The 27,652-nt window shown below is 32.5% G+C and overlaps 1 protein-coding gene across 2 annotated transcripts in view; it reads right to left on the bottom strand.

The window, feature by feature from the left end:
• The window catches only part of LOC126740302 (cyclic nucleotide-gated cation channel alpha-3), a 438,418-nt gene that overhangs the window by 36,705 nt on the left and 374,061 nt on the right, over positions 1-27,652 (bottom strand). For both annotated transcript variants that reach the window (XM_050446263.1, XM_050446264.1), the window contains exon 12: positions 23,727-24,020. In XM_050446263.1, the coding sequence (XP_050302220.1) occupies positions 23,727-24,020 (294 nt within the window). The remainder of the gene's footprint in view (positions 1-23,726; positions 24,021-27,652) is intronic.

Here is a 27,652-nt window from a genome sequence, read left to right as displayed (position 1 = left end):
AAACACAAAAAATTATTATAGTATAACAACATTTAAAAATAATATTTTGAAATAAAAGTTGATAGAGTGTATGACCAGCACTATTGTATTAACAGCTCCACATCTGTTTGGCATGCTCCTAATTAAATTGTCAATGTCCTTTTGCTTACTTTCTAAACATTGCTTTTTCATACAGTTCAGCACCTCTTCTCTTATCTGGAGCACTATTCCTCGATCTAAATAAATTTTTTCAACATATCAGAAACGTGCGCGATAGGAGTTAAATCAGGCGATTACGCATGGCCATACGTGAGTATTGTGCTACTCCAAAAATATTCTAAGGGTTTTCGCAACAACAAGGCTCAGATTCGTTCATCTCTTAGGTATTGCTCTCACATATGAAGCTTTGCATCTAAACACACTTTGAAGCTGCTTGATTCTATTCAAAAGAGTGCCATCCGTTTTATAGCAGATCCAGAGATAACTAGAAGCTTGGAATGATTTGCGCATAGAAGCAAGGTGATGGATCTGGTTCGGTTTTATCGATACCATCGTGATAAATGCTCTTTTAAATCGTTTGTGGAATTAACTCCCGAAGCACGTCTTCTACGAACATTATAACTTACAGAACTTCCTTACTAATAACTTACAGAAAATATCCACAGATACCTCTGTAACACTAGATATTCGCGTATCATACGATTTGCCCTTTTGTGCTAGTGTATTCTGTAGAAAAAACATGCGAACGTGCACTGCCCTGTATAAATATAAAATGTTGGCGCCAAATTCTGTAGTGCGTGGATGAATAATGGGTGTAAAAATCTTGATTCATCGGTAAAAAGAATTCATACTCTTGCTATTTCTGATATTCTTCGAAACATCCTAATCTCATTGCGCGATGTTGACGCAATAGTACTGAAGCTCTAACAAAACATCTGGCGTAAAAATTATTACCATACTACCTATTCCTTATTGTTTGATCAGTGACACTAACACCATAAATAATTTGTAGCTTACTTCTTAGCTGGTTGGAAGTAATATTGGAGTTTGAAATACCCGAAGGCAAATATACCTATCATTTTTAGGTTCTGTTGCTCTTGTTGAACCAGTATATCTTGTTTTCACATTACCACCTTCCTATACCAACTTTCCTATAGTTCTGTTGATAATTTTTTTTTCTGCGGCGTTGAGGAAGCTTATACCAACCTCTGTCATACCAGCAGGTCGAACCTATGTTTCACGATCAAGATGCTGCCTTTGCATATTGACTATATTGCATGCACCATTAAAACAAATAATCACTACACTGGCTAAAAAAATTGAACTGAACACATTTTTCAGCTTACCAAATAAGCCTTAAAGACTTTAAACAGATATTAAACACAATTTATCTTGGAAGCAAATTTTTTCATATAAAATTAAAACGACTTTGATTCCTTGCTCCTTAGACCATTTACCACATCTGTATATTGAAAATAGTGCCCATGAATGCTGAATTAAGTAGTAATTCTTTGTATAAGTTACCTTAGTCTTACGAGTGTTACGAGAAAGGTAAGCGACTTGTAAGTAAGGTGAAATATTTTTCTTCTAAATAAATTATCTATTTTCAATTAAACTTTATTTTCATATTTCCTACTTTTTTTTCCAGAAGAATATTTAAGAAAATCTTGCTATTTACCTTAAAGTAATTTTTGTTTATTTTGGTGTTTTTTAAAATTTTGTAAATTTGTCGGAATTATTTAATATTATAAGAAGGCTTATATAGATATCACTTGCCTAAAGTTACACAGTGGTAAGCGCCACTTTTTTGAAAAATGACATTTTGAAAAAACTAAGTAGTATGTGCCCATTTCTAGCTATGCTTAGAATAATAAAATTTTATGTGGTTGTTTTAGGGATATGCAACCAACAATACATACATGTATGAATTTAAATATTTAAAATAATAACGTAAAGTTGCATGTGCTCACATACAATTTTGTTATTTTCTGAAATCTTACGATTTAAGTTTCAAAGTGTATTTACATCTTTTGTGTTGTTTACTATCTTATTTGAGCCCAGTAGTCAGTTTTGTTGAAGAATATATGTTTGAGTAATAAAAACGTTGTTGTGTTTATTAGAAGTATATTAATAGTGCTTCAAATATACATAGTACTTCTGATAGGGAGGATGATCTAAAAATTATTATGATGCGAGAGAAAAGACGCCGATATCGACAAGATAGGTAAGTTTGATATTTAGATAGGGAAAAATTCAGGCCGCTATGGAATAAGCCATTTTTTAGAACGAAATAGGGCCCATAAAATGCTAGATTGGACTGGGAAGGTTATGATTCTGATATTGACCGAGAATACTTTCTCGATTCATCTGCAGAAACTAGCAGGTTTGTTATAAATATAATAAAAAATGGTTTTATTTTTTTTTGACTTGATTATGATTATGTATTTTTAGCTCAGAAGAGCAAGACATTTTGGAAGTTGCGGATCATGTTACCGCAGAAAATGGTGAAATCGAAGTGAAATAAAATAGTCGTAAAAGAACTAGAAATCCAAAATCTTGGAAATGCAACATAAGAAAAAAAGTTCATAATAAAGGAAAATAATATATATTTACACGAAAAAAATTAGTACCTGCAAAAAGCGTAAGAAACCAAAAAAAATGTTTTAATAATTTGTATTCATGGATGTCAAAAATTTATTACTGAGGAGGAAAGAAATAAAATATTTCAAGACTACGACTCACTACGTGATAAAGAAAGAAAAACATTTTTTTTATCTCCACTACCGAAAGATTTGCTGTACAAAGACATAGAAAAGGAGAGAATGCACAAAACAGTCGCAGAAAATACAGTTTTTGTTACTTTTTTAATGTCCGTCAGCAGAGGATTGAAGTGTGCAAGCTATTTTACTTGGGGACATTATGTATAAGTCAAGCGCCAATCTATAATGCACGTTTGGGAAAACAAGTCGAATCGAATACACCTAAACAGAGTAAACAAGTAAAATACAAAATTCACGACGATGACAAAAATCTGGTTAAAATGCACATCGAAAGTTTTCTCAAAGTGGAATCGCACTACTACCGGGAGATTAGTAGTAGAGAGTACCTGGAATCAAACCTTAGCATTTCAAAAATGTATTTGCTCTACGTGGATTTCTGCAAGTCAAAAAGAAACGAGGTTAAATAGTCGTTCTACAGATATATTTTTTGTAACGAATATCATCTTTTTTTTCATAAGCGAAAAAAGGATAGATGTGACTTGTGTGAGGAAGTGAAGTTATTAGCAAATGAGAGTAGACTAACAACTGAAAAAAATTAAAAGTATTTGAGGCATACCACAGAAAAAACTGCCTCCAGAAATAAAACAAAAATATGACAGGGAAAATGGAAACACTGTTTTTTCATGTTTTGATGCAAAATGTTTTGTCATGCCCTCGAGCCGAAATCAGTAGTTCTTACTACAAAAGTAAGTTTAATGCATACAATCTCACAGCTATCCTTTCAACTACTAAGCAAGTATACTGCGCTGTTTCGCACGAAATATTTATGGGACGAACTGGCAATGATATTGCCAGTGCTGTGGTAACAATTTTGAAAACATATCACTAACCTAGTCTTGTATGGTGATAGTTGTGTTTCGCAAAACAGGAAGGAACTCATTGATGTCCTATGCTATAGCTTTTTTTTTTAACACCCTAATTTGAGCACTGTTATAATGGAATTTTCAACACCTGGACATTCTTCTATCCAAGAAATTGACAACGTGCATAGCTGCATTAAACGAAAGCTTAAAAAAAGTGAGTTTTTCTCTTCAGTATCTTTGCTACGACTTTTATTGAAAAGTCTCAAAAAACCTTACTGTGTAATTCAGATGAAAGCTAAAGACTTCAAGGACTTTAAGACATGTGCAGGATTACTTAATTATAAGAATGTACCGTATTCCAAAGTAAAATGCTTTCACAAATATTTTTTGATTTGGAATATAAGACTTCTTTTACTAAAGAAACATAGAAAAAAATTTACTTGAAATCTTCTATTATTAAAACAAGGACCAAATCTGCATCAATACTGCGAATCCCAAAGTTTTTTATATCTGCAGAAAAAATATCTGCTATTAAAGCAATGACTACCCATATCCCCGAAGTTGATAGACAATATTACACCACTATTTTGAAGTTGTAAATTTTACTTTGCTAATAGTGTTTATAATAATTTTTCATATCGATTTTTGTGTTTTTATACTTATTTCTTAGACATTTGAATATTTTAGTTAGCTTAAATAAGTTGTATGTGTCAAGAATAAAGTTTATTAAATCTTGTTTTGAGAAACAAAATTGCATGTTATTTTTTGAAAAGTCATATTTTTGTAATCAGTGAATTTTTATTAATTTTTTTCTATCAAATTCTTATATAATTATGCTGGCTTAAGTACAAATTTCTCTAATTAATATTTTCAAACAATGTGAGTAGTTTACGGACAACCAAAATTTCAAACCACTCTCCTAAAAAATTTGCGTCGTCCTTACAACTGTGTAACTCTAGGCAAGCGATACGTGCATCAAAATCGAAAACCTAACGATGCTTAAACTTTGTCCCCAAAATTTACAGGTTCCTGGCCTCCCAAAAACCCAAAATTGACCCGACCAAATTCGATTTACGGTTTTGCACTACAGTTACAGTTGTTATACTAATCCGAAAGCTTCCATTAACAAACTAATTAGAAGGTCGAAGCTGAAAATTTGCGGGTTTGGTCGGTAGCCAGCCAACGGAAAAGTTCGGCCGCTGCTGCAACGAAGTTTCCCATGCCCCGCATGTTTGAGTTTCGGATAATTAAAGGGATTTATTAAAGTGGTTTTCTCGAATTGAAATTATTAGAACCGCAGGATTGATTGGGACAAATATTGAAGGTTTCATGTTGCTGTTTTTGATCAGAGATTAATCATTATTCGATTTAATGCGTTAGTTGTGTTTGATAAAGTAATGTTTATTGTGTAATGCAGTTGATTATAGTAAGGTTCTGGATACCATGAAACAAAACCTATTACTAGTAATTTAAAATATGGCTTCGGTGATACAGCATAACGATTATTTCAAAAATAATCAAAAATATGTGTTTTTGTACAAATAAACGTTTAATTTCCAACTTTATATTTTTATAATTTAACACTTTTCCTAATAATAAATAGGTATTCTATAGAATTCCTAGGCATTGCATGAAATGACTAGGCAAAGTACGTAAAAATATTTAAAATTAAGAATATTTGATAGATTACCTGAAACTGCTAGGTATTCTATAAAATACCTAGGAATTTTATAGAATGCCTGAATTATATAATTTGCTAGTACGTATATATTATTCTTTTAAGGCTAGTATATTGTAAACCGTCACTGTTTTCATTCTTTGTTAATAATTGTTCTATTAAGGCAGGGATTAGCCACAGGCTAATTAGACCCAATCTGAAATTACATATAATATAACAAAACGGTAAAGAGAAAATAAAAATTAAATTTGACCCTGTGATATTTGTATAAATTTATACACGATATAGAAAAGAGACTAAAAATTTACATCAACTTAACTCAATATTACACCCAAATGAAAAAATTAACTTTTCTATAATAAGTAATTCTAAATATTTAACGAAGAAAGAAAAAGTGATAGATTTTGGATCAAACGATCCTTCCATAATATATGCAGTTTTTTTAAGACCTGTAATGTGAAATATCCCTAATATTATTAAGTAAAGAGTTGTAAAGAAAACTAGAAAAGTAGATAAATGAACATTTTTCGCTCATTTTTCAGAAATGAAGGAGTAACGTGATTCCTTCTCTTCAGATAGGTACTAATATCTAAATTCTATGCTTATCCGATCCAGAAAAACAAGGATTCTAAACAACATCGCAATAGTCCAAAAGTGACAATATTGTCGATTCAATTAGTTTTACCTTAGTATTTATATGTAATATCAATTTAAACCTGTAAATACATCTTAGTCTACCATAACTTAAATAATTTTAGTTATATGAGCTCAAAATGTAAAATCTTGAGCAAATGTAAGTCCAAGATTTTTTCACTCGTCTTAAAAGGCACAGAAATAACCTATAAGTACCTTATTTTGTTGCCTTTCTGGAGTCCTAAGCAGAGTAACCATTTTTCCTCGGTTTAATAATAATTCATTTTTCTTGGACCACAGGCTTGCCTTTTCTATTCTCATTATTAGTGATAAATGATGGAAACTCAAGAAGATGGGGAAACTATAGGTAGATTTGGAAATTTTCGGCATAGAGATGGTACGAGGTTGTAAGATTTTTAGGCAAGTCAGCTGTGAATAATGTAAACAGCGAAGGTTCCAAAACTGACCCACTTACTATGTTGAGAGTTTTAGGCGCCAACTACACACCATCGGCTCGCTCTTCCCAACCAGTCAAGTATGACTTAAACCGTCTGATTGCATTTTGAGGAGGTCCATAAAATTTTAGTTTGATTTGTGAATAAGAAACTTGTATTGCCCGAAGAAGGTCATCAGTCAAATCTGATAACGGTCATACTGTACTGTGATTGCTTACTTGTTAGAATGTTAAGAAAATCAATTTATAAATGTAGTTTTTTATGTACAATTTTCTCTATTACTTTGGAAACAATATTTTAACTGCTTATGGGTCTTAGCTCATTGAATTCCGTTATGTTGGGTTGTTTTTGGGAAAGGGATTCAACAGCTTATTTCCCATGATCAGAAACTGTAGATATCAGAAGTGAGCTATTAATTATACTTGCCTTGCTATAGAATGGTAGGCACATTTTTAAAATTTCCGAAATATTCTATCATTTCCGCAGGCATTAGTTCTTGTACTCTGAGTCATATGACGCACATCGTTTTCATCCACCAGTGCAAAATGAAAGTCTATACTGTAAGACTGTTAAACTTGTTACTATTAAAGTAAGCTAAAAGTTTATCGTTAGGGATGTGCCAAGGGAGTAAATTGATAAAAAATCTTAATTAAAAGTTATATAAATATTCTTTAAAGACTGCCGATAACTAGAGAGCGCATTATCTAAAAACAAAGCTTTTTAGGAAGACGCAATTTTTTAACAGGAGCATAATGGTCGAAAAAATGAATGATTTTTCTTAAACCAAAAGATCAGAATCAGTGAAACATATAGATAAGACGTTATCAAATACCTAAAAAGCATTAAAAGTTACTCATATTGAGAGATATATACAACTAATATTTACTCAGTTGTTATTTTAGTGTATGTAATCAAACAACCTGTACTTCCTGAAAGCATCCTTTATAATCCACGATTATGTTTTTAATATAATAAATTAGAATGCCATCATTTCTGTATATATAATAACAATAATAATATCGGCACGCGTAATTTTGCTGTACGACTGTATGGCTGTTTATTGTCCTTCCGACAGATTTCAAACTATTACCAATGTAGGGATTTATTTTAATTATATTTAAAAATACACTGATTCCTCACGAAAAAACCAATTTTAATTGGCTTTTGAATTTTGAAACTTTGTTATCAATATTATCCTAAAAGTCACGTAAGTGCAAGAATCTTCTATCGAAAGGGTCGAGGAGCGAGAACGACTGGAAGAAATGGTTTCTAGTGCCCTAGAGGTGGATTCACTATGACCAAGTAGAAATGTTCAAAAGGAACTGGGTATGGACCGTAATTCATCAAATATTTGAAAACTCAGGAGATTATTCCCGAAGACCAGTGGCGACAAATGAGACTGTGTGAAATCATTATGAAAAAAGCAAATGCAAATGCATTTTTTTTACGAAATATTATTTAAATTGGTCTCGGTAAAATAAGCTCAGAAGTTTTTAATCCCGTACTCGATATCCTCTAAAAATTGAATGTTACTTTATTCATGATACTTTAAACGCACAAAAATACTTGCAGAATCAAATTTTTCTTGCCATTCATATCCTCCCTGATTTAGACCTGACAAATACTTTTCCTAAGCGTTTTAGTAGTAGGACTGGCGATATTAAATGGCCCCTTAGATTTGTCCCTAAATGACTTTTACTTTTGAGGTTATCTAATGAAAACCATTTACAAGCACAAATTTAGTAGGCCAATAAATTTAGAGAAGTTGCGAGAGAAAATTGTTGTGCCAAGTGCCAATTCTATTTAATCAAAAACTCTTTTAGAAGTACGAAATATGATAGATTAACTTATTATTGAGCCAAAGCAAGAGGTCTGTTTCAGCTTTTTATTTGAATTATTTTTTGTAAGGTTTACTTTTAAAAGTTATAGTTTTATTTTTTTATAGTGTTTAAATTTTATTTTTATTAGAATAACGTTTATTTTTCATTATGCAAGATACAGAATAGTAAATACTGCTATTCTATGTGGGGTTTTCCACTGATGTATATAAAGCCTGCATCAGGAACGTATTTTAAAAAGGCCTAATTTTTCGCGTTATATGTCCCGAAATTTTATTGCAAGTAACTAAGTTACCCTCATCAATGTTAGACACTTCTTAACGTCGTATTATGCATTGTGTTTATTTCGCCGACCTGTATAATTGGAAATCTTCAATATTTGCGGTAAATCAAACTTCTGAAAAACAGATTGTATCAAAATCGCACATCTAGGTAAGCGGTTATTTTATTAGATCATGCATCGTCAAGTCCTTCATCTACCACATCATATTCGAGTAAAGACATATTTTAGATGTGTGTAAGCAGTTAATAACGAGGAGTAAATAAATAAAAAAAATATCGGATAATGCACTAATTCAAGATTTCTTATTTAAAAAACAGACTGTGGTATTAAGTTTAAAAATAGTCCCACCAGCGCGACAAAATAGCAATCACAAGTCACTATTTTTAAGAGCACAGATTTTACTAATTAGAATCCATACATTTATTACCTCGTACTCCTCTACATCATTTCTGAAAAGCTCTAAACATTCTGCAGTAAGATGACAAAGTCATCTTTAATAACTTCTTCCCTTGATATATTTATGATCTAGTAAGTAGACTAAGGAATCGTACCAAAAGTGGGTGAGTTTTGCTTGCTTAATAAGACGCAATACGGTGATACTTCTCGAAATTCTGTTTTGATAAAGATATGTCTATTTTATTAGCATATAAAGCTAAGAGTTGTGTCGAAAGTTGATGTTAACCAAATTCTTTTCTTAAACCAAATTGATATTAAACTATTTAAAACTATATAATTACGGCTATTGTCAGTTGATTAACGCATCTACAAGAATCTTTAATAGGTCATATATAAGTGATCATAATAAAATGCCATTTTGTGTTTTAAATAAAAAAATTGAAAAACCTAGACAAAAACTTATTGACATTTGCGAGTTTCCAAATTTTAATCTCGAAAATTTTCAAAATGATCTTTCTAATATACAATGGAATGCTATATTTTATATATGTAATAATAACGATAAGGTTCGTTTTATTGTTTAATATACATGCACTCTATAAAAGTGTCAGAGTAAGTAAAACGCCGGCTCCGTGATACCCAAAATATGTAATCCCGCACGCAAGTCCTGTAGGGACGTCCCTATAAGTTTATTGCCAATAATATCGAAGGTCTTGGAAAGAGTTATCTATGCACAGTTGTCACTTCATCTTACTGATAATAACATACTTTTTAACAGTCAGTACAGCTACCACCCTCTTGAATATCATAGACAACATAATAAGGGCTCTCGATAAAAAACTGGCCGTAATTTTAGTTGTTTAGATTAGTCAAAGACTTTCGATGTAATCGATCATGACTTGTTATTCGCTAAGTTAAGGTTTCATGGTTGCAATAGTTGTTCTTTCTTAAGTCCTATCTCTGGAATCGTACTCAATGAGTACGTGTCAACAATTACTCCGATTCGAAACACATAATTTTTGGAGTTCCTCAAGGATCGATTCTGGGACCTCTTTTATTCTTGCTATATACTTCGGATCTTTCTTTAGTCGTAAAGAGTCCTGAGGTGTACCAGTACCCTGACGATACTCAGTTAATTCATTATTTGAATCTAGACGACATAGAACAGGTTTCTGAAAGTATATATTATACATTATTTCGAAAGAACTCAATCTTAATATTAATGTCAATAAAAATCGGCGTGCTAACGTTGGAAAAAATATATAGGTACATTCAATATGATAATAATAATAATAATAATAATAATAATAATAATAATAATAATAATAATAATAATAACCCCGTGGGGGGCCGCGGTAGAATAGCCTCCTGGTACGTTCTGCCTGTCGTAAAAGGCGACTAAAAGAACAACCTGGACCACCAGGGTTAAATGGTGGTACACCCATGGAAATGGAGACACGAAGCGGAAGATGCCTCGGAGAAAGGTCGCTGCCTGGGGATCGCCAGGGCATGTCTGGTGCCGGCGCTGGACATGACAGTATGCGGACCGTCGGTGGCAGGGAGTTAAGGAGGCGGCAACCTGTCATTCAAGAAACTACACCTCCTCCTCTTCAACAACAAAACGACCAGGAGGGCCCAACACCATCACGAGCCCCCCTCGCTGAAGGAGCTGCGCAGGAAATTCAGCCAGCGCTCACCCAGGCGGGACTACAAAGACAGCGCATGAAATGGACATCTGCGATGAATGAAACCGTCATGCGCAGCTTTTATAAAGTGACCAACCTGGGACGAGAAATGATCGGCTACATGCCGAATTTAGGAGAATCTATCCACAACTCCAAGTCACCGAAGAGAGTAGCAGATCAGTATCGAGTAATAATGTGTAATCACCTAATTCCAGAGACAAGACTCAATACCATTAAAGAAGAAATACAAGCGCAAATTAACAACGAACAAAACTCCGCTAACAATGAACCAGCTGAGGAGCAACCTGTAATAGAAAACGTATTAAATAACACACAGGAACCTAACACTACCGAAAACACCCAAGAGGACAATTCTGAGCTATATCACGAACTATCTGCAGAAATGGCAAGTGCGATGCTAGAATTTGACGGAACCAACCCACTGATAAGACCCAAACTTCCAAAAGTAAACTCTTCAAAAAAACTAGGTCAAATTATGGAAATTTTGAAAAGGCCGAAAAACAATTTTATAGAAAGCTAACTAAATTCAAAATCAGATCACCCAGATAAGCAATACCCCACGAAAGAACAAATTCAAGATTTTTGGGCCAAACAACTTGCAACTCAAACAACACGCAATATCAACGCAAGCTGGGTTACTGAAGAGAAACAAAACAGTAATAAATATAGCCAGATGGAACATCTACCACTCACTATCGAGGAAGTCAACCAGATTATCCAAAAACTGCATAATTGGAAATCACCTGGCCCAGATGGAGTTCATAACTTTTGGCTAAAGAAACTACGGAGTACGCATTCTAAACTCTCTTAATTTTAGAATTAATTAACCACGTTATTCTTAACCCACAGGAAATGCTAGCGTTCCTAACGCAAGGAGTAACCTATCTACTGCCTAAATACCAGAACAACACACAAGAGCCGTCTAAGTACCGACCGGTAACGTGCCTACTTACTTTGTACAAAATTTTCACTTCATGTTTAACACAGCGCATTTATCAACACTGTGAGGAAAACAACATCATAGCCGCACAACAAAAAGGATGCGCTAAAGGTTCTATGGGCTGTAAAGAACAACTTATTATCGACTCTGTCATCAACAACCAGGCATATCACAACAAGAGAAATATTTTTACTGCCTATGTCGACTATAAGAAAGCCTTCGAGTACCACACGAATGGCTTATAAACATTTTAAAAGTGTTCAGCTGGGAGTTAAAAGACTCCGCTGGGAAAATTTTACATCAGGAGCTGGCAATGAAGTTGGAACTTATTACAACAGAGAAGGTTCCGTATTATAATTATACTCCAGAACCCGTAGTGGAAAATGACCGATATAAGTTATATTGGGACCGCAGTGTACTTACCGATCAACATGTAAGGCATAATAGACCAGATCTTATTTTAATAGATAAAATTTCCAGGAAAACAACTCTAATTGACGTAGCCATACCGAACAACAATAATCTGCAAGAGAAACACACTGAAAAAATCGCCAAATACAGAGATCTAGAAATTCAAATCGAAAGGCAATGGAGAATGGATAATGTTCATACCATCCCAATTGTTATATCGACAACGGGTGTAATATCAAAGAGCCTACTAGAATACCTTAAACAACTAGGAACTGGCGAACATCTATATAAGCACATGCAAAAGGCAGTACTACTGGCAACTGCTCGCAGCACCCGAAAATTCCTAGGAGATAACTCTACATTTCAGGTCACTTAAGTGCACCGAAAAAGCCCCCACAGACCACAGAGCTTAATCCTTTTGATATCGGTGGTATCTGGGATAAGTAAATGATCAACAACAATTGAAGAAAGCTTTTGCTTCATTTTGTCGAAATGTTTCTCTACTATTTTGGCGATACAGTTGGTCTGCTTTTTACTAATTTTTACTAATCTAACTTAATCAGCCAAGTCTTCAAATGGCAAGTCAGAAAAAATGGGAAATACTTTATACCAATAGTCTATTTATAATCTATAGAACGTCAATTCATTCATTTTTTATTAATTTTGTAAAGTGCTTTCATCGTTAAAAGTAAAAAAAGATCATTAAAAGTAAAGTTTGCATTTTTTTCCCCAGATTCTTTTACTTATTTTAATACTGACATTTAAAAACCAAACGGTAGACAAACAAAATGTAAGAAATATTTTAAAGTAATGCCTGCCATTTTCCTCACTTCAAAATTTCAAATACTGAAGTACTAAATTCCTTGTTCAATATCTTAAGTTCGCATCATTAGTTAAAAATCATAATAATCATAAAATCTTAATAAATTGCATTTTATATGTAACAATTTAAGAAATAAATCCAATTTTAATTAAGTCAATAGTATCTTTTTACAAGACACAAAAAACTTTCTGGCGGTCATGTAAAATGTGCAATTCATATGCAGGAACTAAGTGCCATACAGTTAATTAAACGGTTAAATTAGATGTCGGATGAGCGCTATATATATTTAAATTGCTAAGGAACTTTTTACTCTCAAAATAGAAAACGTACCATTTTATTAATTAATTTTATTTTATTTTATTTTTAATTGTTTAAGTCTAAAAATTCTTAATATGTTTTAATAATAAATATAATTTACTTTAACTTTCAAGGAATAGAAAGTGAATTTGACATTCAACATATAGAAGATAGAAGAGTATTATATTAGCGCGCCTACTAAGAATTAGCATTGCGCTATTTGGCACTACTTTCTAGTCTTAAAAGTAAAGATTTTATGAATATAACAAACTTCCATCTAGGGTTTCTACTTCTTTATACAGAACTGCAATCTGAGCCTAATCTTATATTACTTGAGTTTATCTTTCAATCCTCTACTTTAGGCACGCCACTGAATAATTTCGACTTGTTTACGGATATGGTAACAGGCTCTCCGCCCTTTTAACCTCCTAAACTGCACGTCGAAAAATAAGAAAACAAGTATCTTAAAAACAACCAATTCTTAACACCCAGAGACACTAATCGAGTTAGCTTTGGCTGCGGAAGTTTTAAAGCGTCGGAAAATGAGGCTCACTGCTGCAGTGTTTGGATGCGAAAAGCCAAACGAACCTTGGCTAAGCTACGATTTATTTTAAAATTACTTTTGGCCCCTCTGGCACCTTCTCACGTTATTAACTTTGGTTTGGTATGAAATACTTAAAAGGCTGTTTTAGAGTGGTTTGTTGTGCAAATATTTTAGATTTTATTTCCCATTCGATAAATATTTAGAATAATTATATATAGACTATAAAATCAATCATAAGAAGGGTTTGTGAGAAAGTTAAAGAACTTTCTCAAAAGGTTTAAGTAGCAGGAATTTCGGGGGAAATATAAATTATATCTTAATAATAGATTACTACTACCTCTATGTTATATATGTTGGGCGCAAAGCCTCAAAAACTAAGTAAGATCTGCATTGAAATATTATTTATTTTGACTAGATTTAAATTTTGTTTATGAGTTTTAATTTCTCTCTGAGTATTCCTTATACTACGAGTGTTGTGCTATCTGTGTTAAAAAAAAATAAGGGTCTTTAGCTTCCGTTGGCTAAAGTACAACACTGGCTCTGACAACTCGTTATTCCTTCACCTTTTGTTCAATCATCTTATTTTATTTTCTTTCTCAAAAATGAATGCCCAAATTATCAAAGGCAACATTGGGGCCATTTAAAGAATTGAATTGTATAATATTTACATACAATACTACTACGTAAGAAGACTTTCTGTTTCTACTATGAATGAACTAAACGCTACCACTAATCTTTAGTTTGATCTTTGTTTAATGATCTACAGACTTGTTTACCTATTACATGTTTTTTATTCTTCTTAGCACCTCTATGTTTGTAATGTGAACTGTTCATGGTATTCTGAGCATTCGTTTATACAGCGATATCTTAAAATCTTTCAGATATTTAATGGTGGCTTCTATGATTGTCCAGGATTCTACGCCATATAATAAAATAGAAAAGATAAGAACATATGTTGTCTTGAAAGATATGTTGTGAATGTAATTAGAATATCAAAGGCAGGAGAACATCTCCTTATCTAACGACATCGGATTTTCACCTGTTCTGTTCGATGTCTATCAAGTCTTAAGCATGCTGTCTGATTCTAGTAGAGATTTAAATGAATCTAATATCTTTATGGTCTAAGGCGACCTCTTCCAGGGCATTGATAATTTTATGATTTTGAACGCGATTAACTGGTTTGTCAAAAAATATTAGACATGCGTATACATCATAGTTAATATTATCTCTGCAGGCGTTCGACTTCAAAAAGAGCCTCTCTGGTTCCGACTGCATATATAAAACCGAATTGGTTTTCGGATATGTGGTCTTCCTCACACTTCCTTGGTTTAGGTTTTTTGAGCAACCCTATAAATTCTGATGGCAGTCGTTTTGCGGGAATATTTTCAGAGTTATAGATTCTGTTGATGTTGATAATTCAGGCAATTCCTTCATCATTCAACAGCTTCAGAAATTCAGCCTCTATGTTGTCTGGTCTGACTTTTTTGTTTTATTGCTATTTCTACCTCGTGGATTAGTATCGTTGAGTTTCTAGCTCCTTCCAATAGTAAGTAGGTGACCTCCAGTCTTTGATCCTTAAAAAGCTTTTCTGATGTAGAAAGTATGACTTCCAACTGTTTTTTAGATAATTTTTGTCAATGGTAATTTTTTTCATTTGTATCTCTTATCTTCATAACTTGTCGCTTTTTAAAGGTTCTAGTTATCTCTTTTATTTTTTTGTGTAGATTTAAGCTGTTGTGTCTGGCTTGCAGTATTTCTATTTTCGCGCATCTATCTGCTGCTTCTTTTTCTTTGGCTTATCTACAATTTTTCTTAAACTGAGTCTTGATCTTTTTGTACTCTTCATCATTACTTCTATGTGTTCTTCTCTCTTCCATTAGTTTTAGAATTTCACGAGTCATCCAAGATTCCTTTTCCATTTCGTTTTCTGGTTTTAAAAATTCTTTCTTTGTTGAATCTATTATCTTGGGGAATTCGTTAATCTCTGCCTGCATGTCATTCACCTCTTTTATTTTTTTCATCTTTGGTTAATGTATTCGTTTTGTGTCATATTGCGGAATCATTTTCTTCTTAACTTTCTTCACTCTTATCACTTCTACTAGAGGTATATGATCTAATTCTGCGTCTACCCCAGGATATGTTTTAACTGAATTAAAGCAGTTTTTGAACTTCTTGTCAACTAACATCCCAGCGAGAACGGAACAGAAACATTATAGGTATGAAAAACAATTTTTTTTTTCCAGAAACCCGGATTTTTAATGAGCAAGGCTTCCTCATGCCAGTAACGTCCTAGGAGAAGGTGCATCTTAAATGAAAAGAAGGTTCACATGTGATACCTTATTTTAATGGTCTTTTAATTCTTAATACCACTGCCAACCTTGAAGTATTTGCTATCATTTCTCTAGATATCAGAGCTTTTCAAAAATCTGTAAATAGCAAAAAATATAACACAGGTATTTTGAGTAATTTATCTATTTTAATCTTACACGCGTTAATTTCATTTTCTAGAACTTCAGGTGTTAGCATCACTTATTTATGATCCTTTGGCGTAAGTCTTCCAGGGTTTCTGATTGGGTAGCGTAAACTTTAGTTGTTAAATGCTTCCATAAAAAAATCAAGTAGCGTCAAATCAGGAGAGGTATCTGGCCATTCCATAAAGGGTCGCCTCTTTCCAATTCGATGATCAGGAAATATCTCATAAAAATTTTGTCTCTGTTTAGCATAGTGTGGAGGTGTTCAACTCCATCTTGTTGGAAAACGATTTGATATTCATCTTAATCGTTTCCGCCTTTAATTATTTTTACTATTCTTGGATTACCGCATTTTCGAACAGAACTTGATATGTTTCACCACTTAAATTTCGGTGTAGAAAAAACGGCTCAACAATTCAGCTCCCTAAAGTTCCCGCACAATCATCTAACTTCTCAGGGACCTGAATATGAACGCGAAACTGTTCAGGATTGACATCTGACTAGTAGCGGCACTCATGACGATTTACTTTTCCACTAAGTAAAAATGCACAGAATGAGAATGGAATTTGTTTTTCTTAAGTATCCTATGAGCGCAACTTTTGCTCACTCCTGTACTCGTCGCCACCTGTGTCGTCTTTTCTGACCCTTATTACGGGTTCGGCATGGAGGTGACCTAGGACAGCTATTTGCATTGCTTTATTAGCAACAACAGCATGTTGAACCTTACGCTTTTTTTAACGCACTTCCAGTTAAATTTAGCCACTAATTCCAGAATGTATTTTCTGTCCACCCATTTTTCTAGATGAAAGTCATTAAATATCTCAACTCTCTCTACAGTAGAATAAACCATTGTTGATACAGTACTTCTACACCTAAAAGCCTTATGTAAAGAAATATTAGTTAATAAGTACCAGTAGTTTTTAGCAACCAAATAATTCAAATTCTTCAGATAGGTACTTGTACTTATATTTTATTGTTTTTTTCATTTTTTCATTGTTTTGTTTTTATGTTTAGTATGGAAATATTCCCTTTGCTTATAATTAATAAATTGATAGCAAAAAAGGCCTTACATAAGGGATGACACGACTCCGGTTTTTATTTAAGATTTTAGGAATAATTCCACCCCGTCGTAAGGGGGTTGCTGGTTTGAGGGTACCTTGCTCATTAAACATTGTCTCCCCCGAAAATAAATTCGACGTATCCGAGGTTTATGAAAAAAAAAATTTTTTACACCGAAAATGGCTTTGTGTCGTTTTCCCTGGGACATCCTATATAGTCAATTTGGTATGAACAATATTACTAGGTGTATTGGGCTGGTGACTTCCTTGCACAGGGTGTCCCAAATTCGAGGGTGACCATTGGGATCTTGGAAACGGAGAGTGGAACTAAGAGTTATGGGGTCGGTTAAATAGAGGCAAAGTTGAGCAATTTAGAGCTTATTAAAATAACGTTTAAAAAATTTTAAAATTCCGGATACTTCCGGAGATATCCAAGAAAAACCGAAATTTGTCAAAATCGTTTTTACCTTCTACCGACTTTATTTAACTAGATATCGGAAAACTAAAAACAGTTTTTCATCGCCACTTGTTATGCTCTACAACACGACGCAAAAAAAAATAATCCGATGTTTCGTTTTTTTTCGATCATCATCAACATTATTTTTTCTTATGGGCGCCATATTGGATTTTCTTATTTTTATAAAGTATTTTTAAAATGAGGTAGCGTACTCGCATGTTCGATTACTCCTTCTAGTACTTCCCATAAGAACTCCCTGAGTGCAAGAGAGAAAGATATATCAATAGGATTTCCAAATAAATTGATTTTATATAAGCTGAAGCTATAAAATATTTTGTATTTGATATAGTTTTTTTTTAAACCAATTCAATGAAAATGTAAATAAGAAAGTATAATATATTGTATTGCTTTAAACTAAGATAAACTCTTTAATGGTTGACACTATCAAAACTGCAGCTTTAATAACTTTAATTCAAAAGATTACTTAAAAATCCCTTAACTTTTTTAAACCTTTTTTAGCCATCCAAAATATAAAGTAGCTCCCTAGTAATTCATAAAATCTTTTCTGGGAACTAGGAAAAGTTTTTGGCTAAGAGAATAATTATTGGCTATATAAATCTGGAGGGCTTTCTAAAGTCTTTTATGCACCACTTCTTATACATTTTGTAAAATTATGTTAAAAAGTAACAGTTCTAATTTTAAATACTCGAATAATATTATATCTACTTACTTGAATATTGGAATTGTGATTTAAACTCAGAAAGCAAAACTATACACGACTATAAAAAACCTGAAAAAGGTATAATTCCATGAGCGATATTCTATATTGCTCATGTAATAGATATACAGAATATATATTATTTTAACATATAAATGGATATTTATATGCACATATGGTCTTTTATCGAATAAATCTTTCTGTAAAATCATGGATAGATCTGAAAATAAGTTGAATGATTTATTTTAGTAAAATAACACCCCAAATGCAGTAAAGGTATATGGAATCATATAAATGCAGCAGGGGTAGATCCAAAAGTATTGCATTTTTTTATAAAGATTGTGATATTATATATATAATCAATTGCTGTATACTTCCCTAAGCAATGACTTTTAATGATTTAAGAACAATTAGAACCCTTTTTATCGAGGCATTTTAAAAAAGTTTAATATAACCAGCTAATACAATGTACTACAATATTAATATGATTATGTCTGAGTCGCAGTATGGCTTACGTAAGGGTTTGAGCTGTGGCGTTACCTTGGCTACTTTTACCATATTATATCAGTAATGATATAATAACAGCAAATGATAAAAAGCACTGCGTCATTTCTCGAAGTCTTTATTCTACACTATTACACATTGCTCCTGTTTTTTACTTCTTGGTTTGAAAAAAAAATGTGTTACTAATAAAAATATTCATCTCGAGTCAGCGAGAGACAGTATAATCACATCATCAGACAGCAACGTTTCTACAATTATATAAAAATTTTTGTAAATTTTCCCTGTCTGCTCGATTGAAAAGTCGCATATGGTGTCCACGAATAACATCACAAACATTTGCAACGCGTTGTTGAAATTCTTCTACAGTTTTTACTTCTTATGAAATTTTTCTACAGTATTACACTTTATCAACTCTTTTAAATAGACAATATAAATATATAGATAAACCTGCATAATGCAGGTCAAGAAATGCGCTCCTAACCATCTATTTGGAAACTTATTATAAATATCAAACTTAATGTATGATAGCAAAAATTTCTCGCCTAAGACTTACAGGAGTCTCATTAGGTAGAAACCACAAATTTTGTCTTACATTTAAACGGGTTCTGTAATATTTATGAAAACAAAATGTAAATAAATTTCTAATGTCAATCGAGGTGGAAAATAGAGAGATGCAATAACAATGATATTTACTCTGCACATTTATACTGCATGAATTTATTCTAAGAAACTGTCACTTGATCAGCTATCGCATTAGCACACATTGTTTGATTGGCTTTCACCATTTTTGATTTCTGAAATGTTTTAGTTAATTTAAAAGTTTGGGTTAAGCAGATCTTCAAGCATGACTTCTTTATTGCTCTTCTAAGTGTCCTGTGTATCGACGTTTAATTGAAAACCATATTTGAAGCTGGATAATTCATTATTTTAAGTTTTTAGTTGCATTTATTTAAAAAAAAAAATATATTAGTTTTATTTCTTACACTAATCATCTAGAATCTTCCTTAAATAGGTGCTTTACAAATTGGTCATTAGTTGTCAATTCCTGCATCATCGTCCATAAAATATTTGAGGATTATTGTACCAGCATCTTAAATGGGATTTACATTTAAAGCAGATGACCAATGAAATTAGAGGTTTAGTTTCAACTTTTAAATATTTTAAATAATACCTATCATTAGATATTCTATTCGTTGGTTTAATCGCATTTGATTTTTGGATTGGTCGGGTGGGATGTACACCATCCCATGATTGCCACTTTGCCACAATTAGGCTTCATTCAAAAATGGATACTAAAAATTATATTTTAAAAAAACCGAGTATTTCCAACCAATTTACTTTATAAGGAAACAAAAATAATGGCCATAAGGAAACTTTACTGTTTTAATTTAAGTGTAAATATATAGAGGAAACAAATTATTCGTGAAACTTTATCGCACACATATCCCACAAGAAGCAGGCTAAATCAAAATGCGCGAGTTGGTGGGAACAAAAAAAATATTGGTCAGCGTCATTTTAAATATTTAGCACCAAAACTATATAATAATTTTATACAGGGTGTCTCAGCGAAAACGAAACAGAGGTATTTTTGGTATGAAAAAAAAGTTCGAATAACTTAAACCTAGTTATTTTGGCACGAGCATGTTTAACCCTTTCGCGTCGACTTTATTTTGTAAATTAATAGCCTGAAATTACTGTTGGGTCATATATTATGTCCCATCCAACTTTTAAAAAATCCTGATGGTACATTATGCAATGATTCTTATATAGCCCGATGTCCCATCCGCATTCAGCAATGCTTGTCAACAAAATATTCAAGCAGCGCAGTCAATTGTTTTACAATAGGTAGTAGTACAGTCATTTAACCGACAGCGTGCTATTGTTTTTGCTTTAAATTTAGCAAACATCGTGTTATACAGCTTAAAATAATTACGGATATTTTTTCGAATATGTCTAGGTAAGTTTTTAAAATTATTTGTTTAAGTTAAGTGTCTATATTTTACATGTAAATTAGGAAATTCTTGTGGAACACATATGTCCCACCGACTTTTACTTTGGTTTATTATCGTCCCATCAGCATTTTTTATATAAAACTCTTTTTTAGGAAACGTTTAACACAAAGAGAACTAGAGGCTTTAGCAGAAGCAGGTTTATCATCAGATGAAGAGGAAGACCCCTTTAAGAGCAGTGGATCCGAATACGAGCAAGAAGAAATGGATTACAGTGATAATTCAGTTTTTCTTGAGGTTAGTAAAAAATGCAAGAACAAAAAATTGCGATAAATAAAATCAAAAAAATGAAAATTGATTCTAATGAACCATCAACGTCATCTTTCAATCCAGATGGTGCCTATGAATCCCCTGATTCATCTAACAGTTCGGACGAAAATATCGAACCTGATATTCCGGCCTCTTCTCCTGCTGACAGTTCAATTGTGATCTGGAAAGAAATTGATAATTTTTCACCCCGGTATAAGGTCCCAGAAAAGGCCAACTGTACAATAATAGCTCAGGTCAATCGTGGAAGTACAGAGCTGGATATTTTTCTCAAACTAATGCCACCTTCTTTATTTATTTATATTGCCCAGTGTACCAATGAGAGTCTAAAAATTCTTGAAGAGGTTCGAAATAAGAGAGAAATTCTAACTGATTCACACGAAATAATGATTATAACAGGGTGTTTTTTTATAATGACTTATAATAAATTGCCCCAAATGCAGCATTATTGGGCTTCCCATAAGTCTTTGGGCAACCAGGCCATAAAAGAACCTATCTCTATAGATAGATTTAGACTTCTGGCTAGTATACTGTATTTTAACCATCCACAAAAGCCAAATAACGCCAGTAAAACTTATTATATTGAAGATATTGTTGCGTGCCTCAAATCGACGTTCCCAAAAGCAAGAACCGAAAGCAAATTTCAATCCATAGATAAGTCTATGACAACGTTTAAAGGTCGTTCATCATTTAAACAATATTTACCATTAAAACCAATCAAAAGAGGCATACAAATTTGATACTCTAATCCGGGATATGTTTATGATTTTAATATTTATTCTGGAAGAGAACCAGGTACCCTTGACGGCACCCTAGGTGAACGAGTAGTAAAAAAATTGACAGAAACTTTAGGAGATAACCAGGAAATTTGAGCAATTTGATAAAAAGACAGTGAAAAGAGGAGACATGCAGTGTCTTTGCAATAATTATGATACAATAGCATTCAATTGGATGGATACTAAAGAAGTAATGGTCGTGAGTAACTGTCATACTGATTATATAGTTGAGGTTGCAAGGACTGGTAAGATGGTAAAAAAATTACACTAAGTTGTCCCGAAGCAATACACACATATAATTCCTTTATGGGGGGCGTAGACCTGGCCAATCAACTTACAGGCCTATATGACATTGACCGCAAGTCATTAAAATGGTGGAAAAAAGTTTATTATAAGCTATTGTTAACCACAGCAGTTAATGCTTAGATAATCTTCAAGGAACTTCGTAACAGAGATAGTCCGTTTCTGACATACTTGGTAAATCTGGCAGAATAACTGATAGGAATTGGACATGAAAATGCTGCTTTAATTCGCAAGAGATCATTTGGTAGGACCACACTATCCTATAAAAATATGATTAATGTTGGAGACCATCTACCTATCCTTTCAAAAACCAGAAGAAGATACCGTCGTTGTGCCCAGCAAAAAGTAAAAAAAAGGACGGACATGTTATGCTCCGCCTGTCATGTACCACTATGTATAGAATGTTTCTCATCTTATCACTCCTAATGTTCTATTTCTTTGAAAAAAATAAATAATATGATTTTCTTGATCTTGGTTTATTTTACTATTGGGACATATAAAACCCAAATAATTATACGGCTGGGACATATATAGCCCACACTATACTTACGTTAAAAAAATAAACTAAAGCTATTTTTGTCATTGCGGTAGGTACTAATAAAGAAATAAATTAAAAGACACTAAAGTTTAACAAATAAAAAAATTCGTATTTTTAAAACCAAATTTTTGATGGGACAAGTATGTCCCAATCGACGCGAAAAGGTTAAAAAAAATATGCTTTTCCTACTATTTTTTTATCATAGCACTAGTTGCTATAAAAAATGGTTATTAACATACTACTTGTAAAATATTAGTCGACATTTAAATCACATATTACAAATCGATTTAAACCAAAATCATTTTAAGCCAGAAAATGAAATACAAACGTCCATTTAAAATCTATTCATTTAACAGAAGTATTAACTTACTTACTAAATATGCGTGGAATACCATTATCTAAATGACGTCTAATGCCACGTATGCTTGGTCCAGTTTTAACTGCTTAATATGCGAGTCGACTCGTATTTTAAACGTTTGATTATGTCAAGCGGGCTTAAAATAATAATTTACAACAAAGATGGTACAAGGGTAATAAGAAACCCAGTTTTTGGCTTTTTTTGGCCCAGTTTTTTAGCAGAACAGAGAGAAAGGCTCTTTCTTTAAAGATAATTTATAAATTAGATAAATCTTAACAGTCCCTAAAACTACGTTTACAACACTTTAAAATCAGTAATTAATGAGTAAAAAAGACATTTTAAACTAATGTTTTAACTTTTCTCCAGGTAAATATCCTGATTTTTTATTACTTCCAGGTTGATTTCGTTTTCATTTTTTCTAAACTGTTGAAACTACTGTGTTACTTTTCGCAGTCGTTTAAAATTATTTTTTAATTTTTTTGAAGTAGTTTTTATTTAACAAACTAGATTATTGTTTTTATAAATTGTTGCTTTAGGTAGCTATTTCTAAGCCTAATGAGCTCTGCTAATAATATTAATATTATTAAAACTATAAATTATAATACTAGGAAATCAGAAGAAGAATAAAAATTTTAGCTACTTATAAGAATCTTATATCTGTAAAAAACTTAATTGTTAAATGTCACTAATTAGGGACTTACCCTTTCTACAAATATAATCTCCAGGACTAAATAGGACCGGCCTTAATTTTAACACCAATTCACATAAGAACCCAGCCTCGGTGTTTTGAAATATTTCCACTCTCTTGAGAGTATCCAGGTGAACGTTAATGGCTATTTCGGCCTTCAGCTTATCCGGCAGACAGGACACCGCTTTTTCTTCATCAGAGCATTTTTGCGTTAGCCATAAGTAGTCGAACCATTTGATAACTTTTACTTGAAGGTGTGAAGGTACTCGACGCATACGCATGTAAGTTTTAACTCCGTCGAGTTTAGCTGTAATGTAAAGTATTATTAATTATTATGAACTTACTTAGATTTTATTATTTTACAATATAAAAAAATTTTGTAACAGTTAAAATGAAGGCCATTTAAAATCTTCCTCAAGTTATAATTGAAATATACACATAATGAAATGTACACAAGTAAATAACATATCAATAATAGAGAAAAAATATACTGAGCCATACTTTTAGTCCTATATAACTACATTAATATTTTTAATTTAAAGTTTTTAATCCCACTGGTGTATGATATCTTAACAATTCGTTTATTAGACAAACACCAATACCACTTACGCTCTTTTGGATGCGATAAATTTCTTCTTAATCCTTTATGCCTAAAGTTAGCAAAATAATTTCTCTACATAATTACATCATCAAAGTTCTTTATAAGGAAAATATTCTTTAATAATTTTGATTAATCAATTTGGTTTCCTATTAGGTAAAAACTAAGTTTGCACTGTGGCGACTGCAGTAATATTCTATGTATAGTAATGACTTGTCTAAAGCTTTTAATTGTGTGAGTAACTATACTAACTAATACTGGTGCAGAAGCTTTCTGTAGAGGTATTTCATTGAAGTAGTTTGAAATTTATTTATTTAGTCGGGAGTAGAATATGAATGTTAATTATTGTGGTCGCTTGCATATTGTGGAGGTTCTACAGTGATCTATTCTTGAAGAAGAAGTACCTCAATTATCCATGAGGGTTAGACCGAATGTGCAAGAATAAGTTACGCGCTAGTCTATGAGTCACCTATTCTGCTATATTCGTAACATGTGTCTTTGGTTTTAAAATGGCAAAAACCAGTGTCAAACGCAAGAGAGATGTTTTACGATTGAACAAAAACAATATTTAAAAATAATATTTAGAATCAATATTTAAAAACAATATTGAGAGATCTTAAATAAAAATGAAAAGGGTGAAACTGTCACGTCATTATCACGAACCTATAGAGTTGGCAAGCAAACCATACGCAATATCAATAAAAACAAAGTGAAACGACAAAATTTCATATTTCAGTTTCTTTCAACTCAACTCTTTTAAGAACATAACTGTACTGAAATGATTAAAAGGATCTACTTTTTAACAACTCTATAAAGTACTTTCCAAGTGGTTTTTGCAGAAAAGATCATAGGACGTACCAATCTCTGGTCAAATGTTTGCTGGGCAAGCAGAGATTTTTCCCGAAGACTTAAAAAATCAAAGAACTTTTCAGTAGATCCAGTAATTGGTTGCTTCAATACAAAAACCTTAGTTGCAAACAAAGAGTATATAAATACCCCGGGATATAAAAAAGTAAAGATTACATAACAGTGTTCTGTTGTGTCAATGCTTCTGGCACCCATGAACCTGGCTACGATTGGTAAGTCAAAAAATCTTCACGCTTTAAAAAACATATAAGTGCATTATTTCTCAGTTCACTATTATAATCACCAAGCAGCCTAGATAACTTGTGACATCTTCCAAAATTGGGTACATAAGGTTTATTACTGCAGTAAAAAACCTTTGAAAAACGAAAAATTGCCACAAAAGGCGCTTCTTTTTCTGGATAATAAGCGTTCTCGTTTCAGAGGCAGTTTTAATATCTGATGATGGAAACTTCTTTGCTCTTTTTTTCACCTAATGTTACATCGATTGCTCAATGTCCAAATGCTCAATGCTCAACTAATTATGGATCATGGTGCTATTGAGACAATGAAACTGCTCTTCGGAAGAGAACTTAACGAAGATGAACTTGTTAAATGCTGATAAAGTTTTGGAAATCTTTTACGATCAAAGACGCCATTTATACAGTTGCAAATGCATGGAGTGGAGTGAAAGAGTTAACTTCCAAAAAGCTTTTTATAAAAAAATTACACTAAAAGAAGATAATATAATATAATATAAGAGTGTATATAACGTAATCTGATCATGAAGATTACTATAGCTGAATTTACTAAATAGGTGTGCAGCGCCGATGAGTTTAAAGATATTCATAGAATCATGGTTGAGAGGTGGACATAGTATGACCAACATGGATCAGGTTATCAGCTCCTCGGCAACGATGATATTGTCGAACAATCCAGTACGTCACAATCTGATTAATCCGAAAATGATAGACAAGAAGAAGAAAATGGTATAACTCAAAATAGCAACTAAGCAGGAGGCCGAGGAAGCTGCCGACATTCTACTAGACTATTTGGTGCAACGAGTAACTTTGTACCTTGTATGCATTTTGAACTTGCGCAGAATACATCAGAAGATAATCAAATGTAAAAATAATCAAATAATTTTTACACAGGCCACAAAGACTAACTCTTTTTTAAAAGCATAGCTACATAAAATAAATATGTATTTGCTTAAGATAAATGCAAGGTAACCTATCTATATTTTTTTTTCACATACATATCAAGAGTCAACGTTTAATTATGTAGAAATCTGTTTATTTTTCTGTTATATTTTTATAGTAGAAACATAAGAAATAAATGTTCGGATTATCTATGCTTTTCAATTATCCGTGCCACGTTCGGTCGCGTTGAGCACGGGGTTCTACTATACTTAACTAATTGATATTCTAGAGGTCATTCTTTTACCTGTAACAACTTTACAACTTTTTACCTGTAGCAAATTTCTTTAGCCTTAACACCTGTTATCTTAAGATATTTGATTGTGAAAATTATGGTTTTATGAAACTCGTGGCAACCTACCTTTCGCTTTGAATAAATAATAATCTTAATAACTGATTCTTTTTAGCGGTCAAAGAATGTTTTTTTATGATTGTTTAGGTCTGCCAAGATCATATAAATTTTGTGATTTGAAAAAGTACATCTAATCTGTGAGGTAAATAATATAAAATGATTAGATTTTCATTGTAAAATGAACATTCTTAGCCAGGCAACTTATAGAGTATCATGCAGCTGTTGTAAGTGCATTGTTGTAAGTTCATTTCGACATATTTGGTAGATGAAATATCGAAAGAAGAAATATTGATGTCTTAAAAAATCTGTATTATAACCGAGCTGCAGACGGCATTTTCTTCTCGCAATGCAATTTTATTAGTTCTTGAATGTGTGATATAGCAAGAGGCTCTAGGACTTGTACTTTGTTAATGTACATATGTATATATCTCTAGGTATTTAGTTAGTTTTATAAAAATACTAAAAGAGGTTTTATATCTATTTTTTATATTTTTAATTCAGCATTCTTTTCGTAAGGACACTTTTTGTTCCCTAGCAAATCCCCGAATCATCTTTCACTACTTCAAGGAAATGAGACAGCATTGAATATGATGATATTTTCCAACAAATTGTCTGTGGATACACAAAGGCTTATTGATATACTTAAATAATATATTGTACTGGGTCAGAAAGTGTCTCGATACGGCTTATTAATATAAGAAAGTAGTCCCTACATTGATTTTATCACATATTACTGAGATATAATTAAACTTGCAACAGTTTTATGTAAAATTTGTCTGACTAATTACTTAAACTCAGAGGTTAAGGTTCGGCAAAAACGCGAATGGTTTCTCTGACTTCGAGAAAGTGGTTTTAGATAAGCCGCATGAATGACGAATATTCTGGCCGGCAAAAAACTACTGGAGACAACCCGCAAAGACCTAAAATATTGTTTTTATATAAATTGA

Source organism: Anthonomus grandis, chromosome 9, assembly GCF_022605725.1.
Source record: "Anthonomus grandis grandis chromosome 9, icAntGran1.3, whole genome shotgun sequence".
NCBI classification, from domain to species: Eukaryota; Metazoa; Arthropoda; class Insecta; order Coleoptera; family Curculionidae; genus Anthonomus; species Anthonomus grandis.
This window is presented reverse-complemented; position numbering and strand designations above follow the sequence as displayed.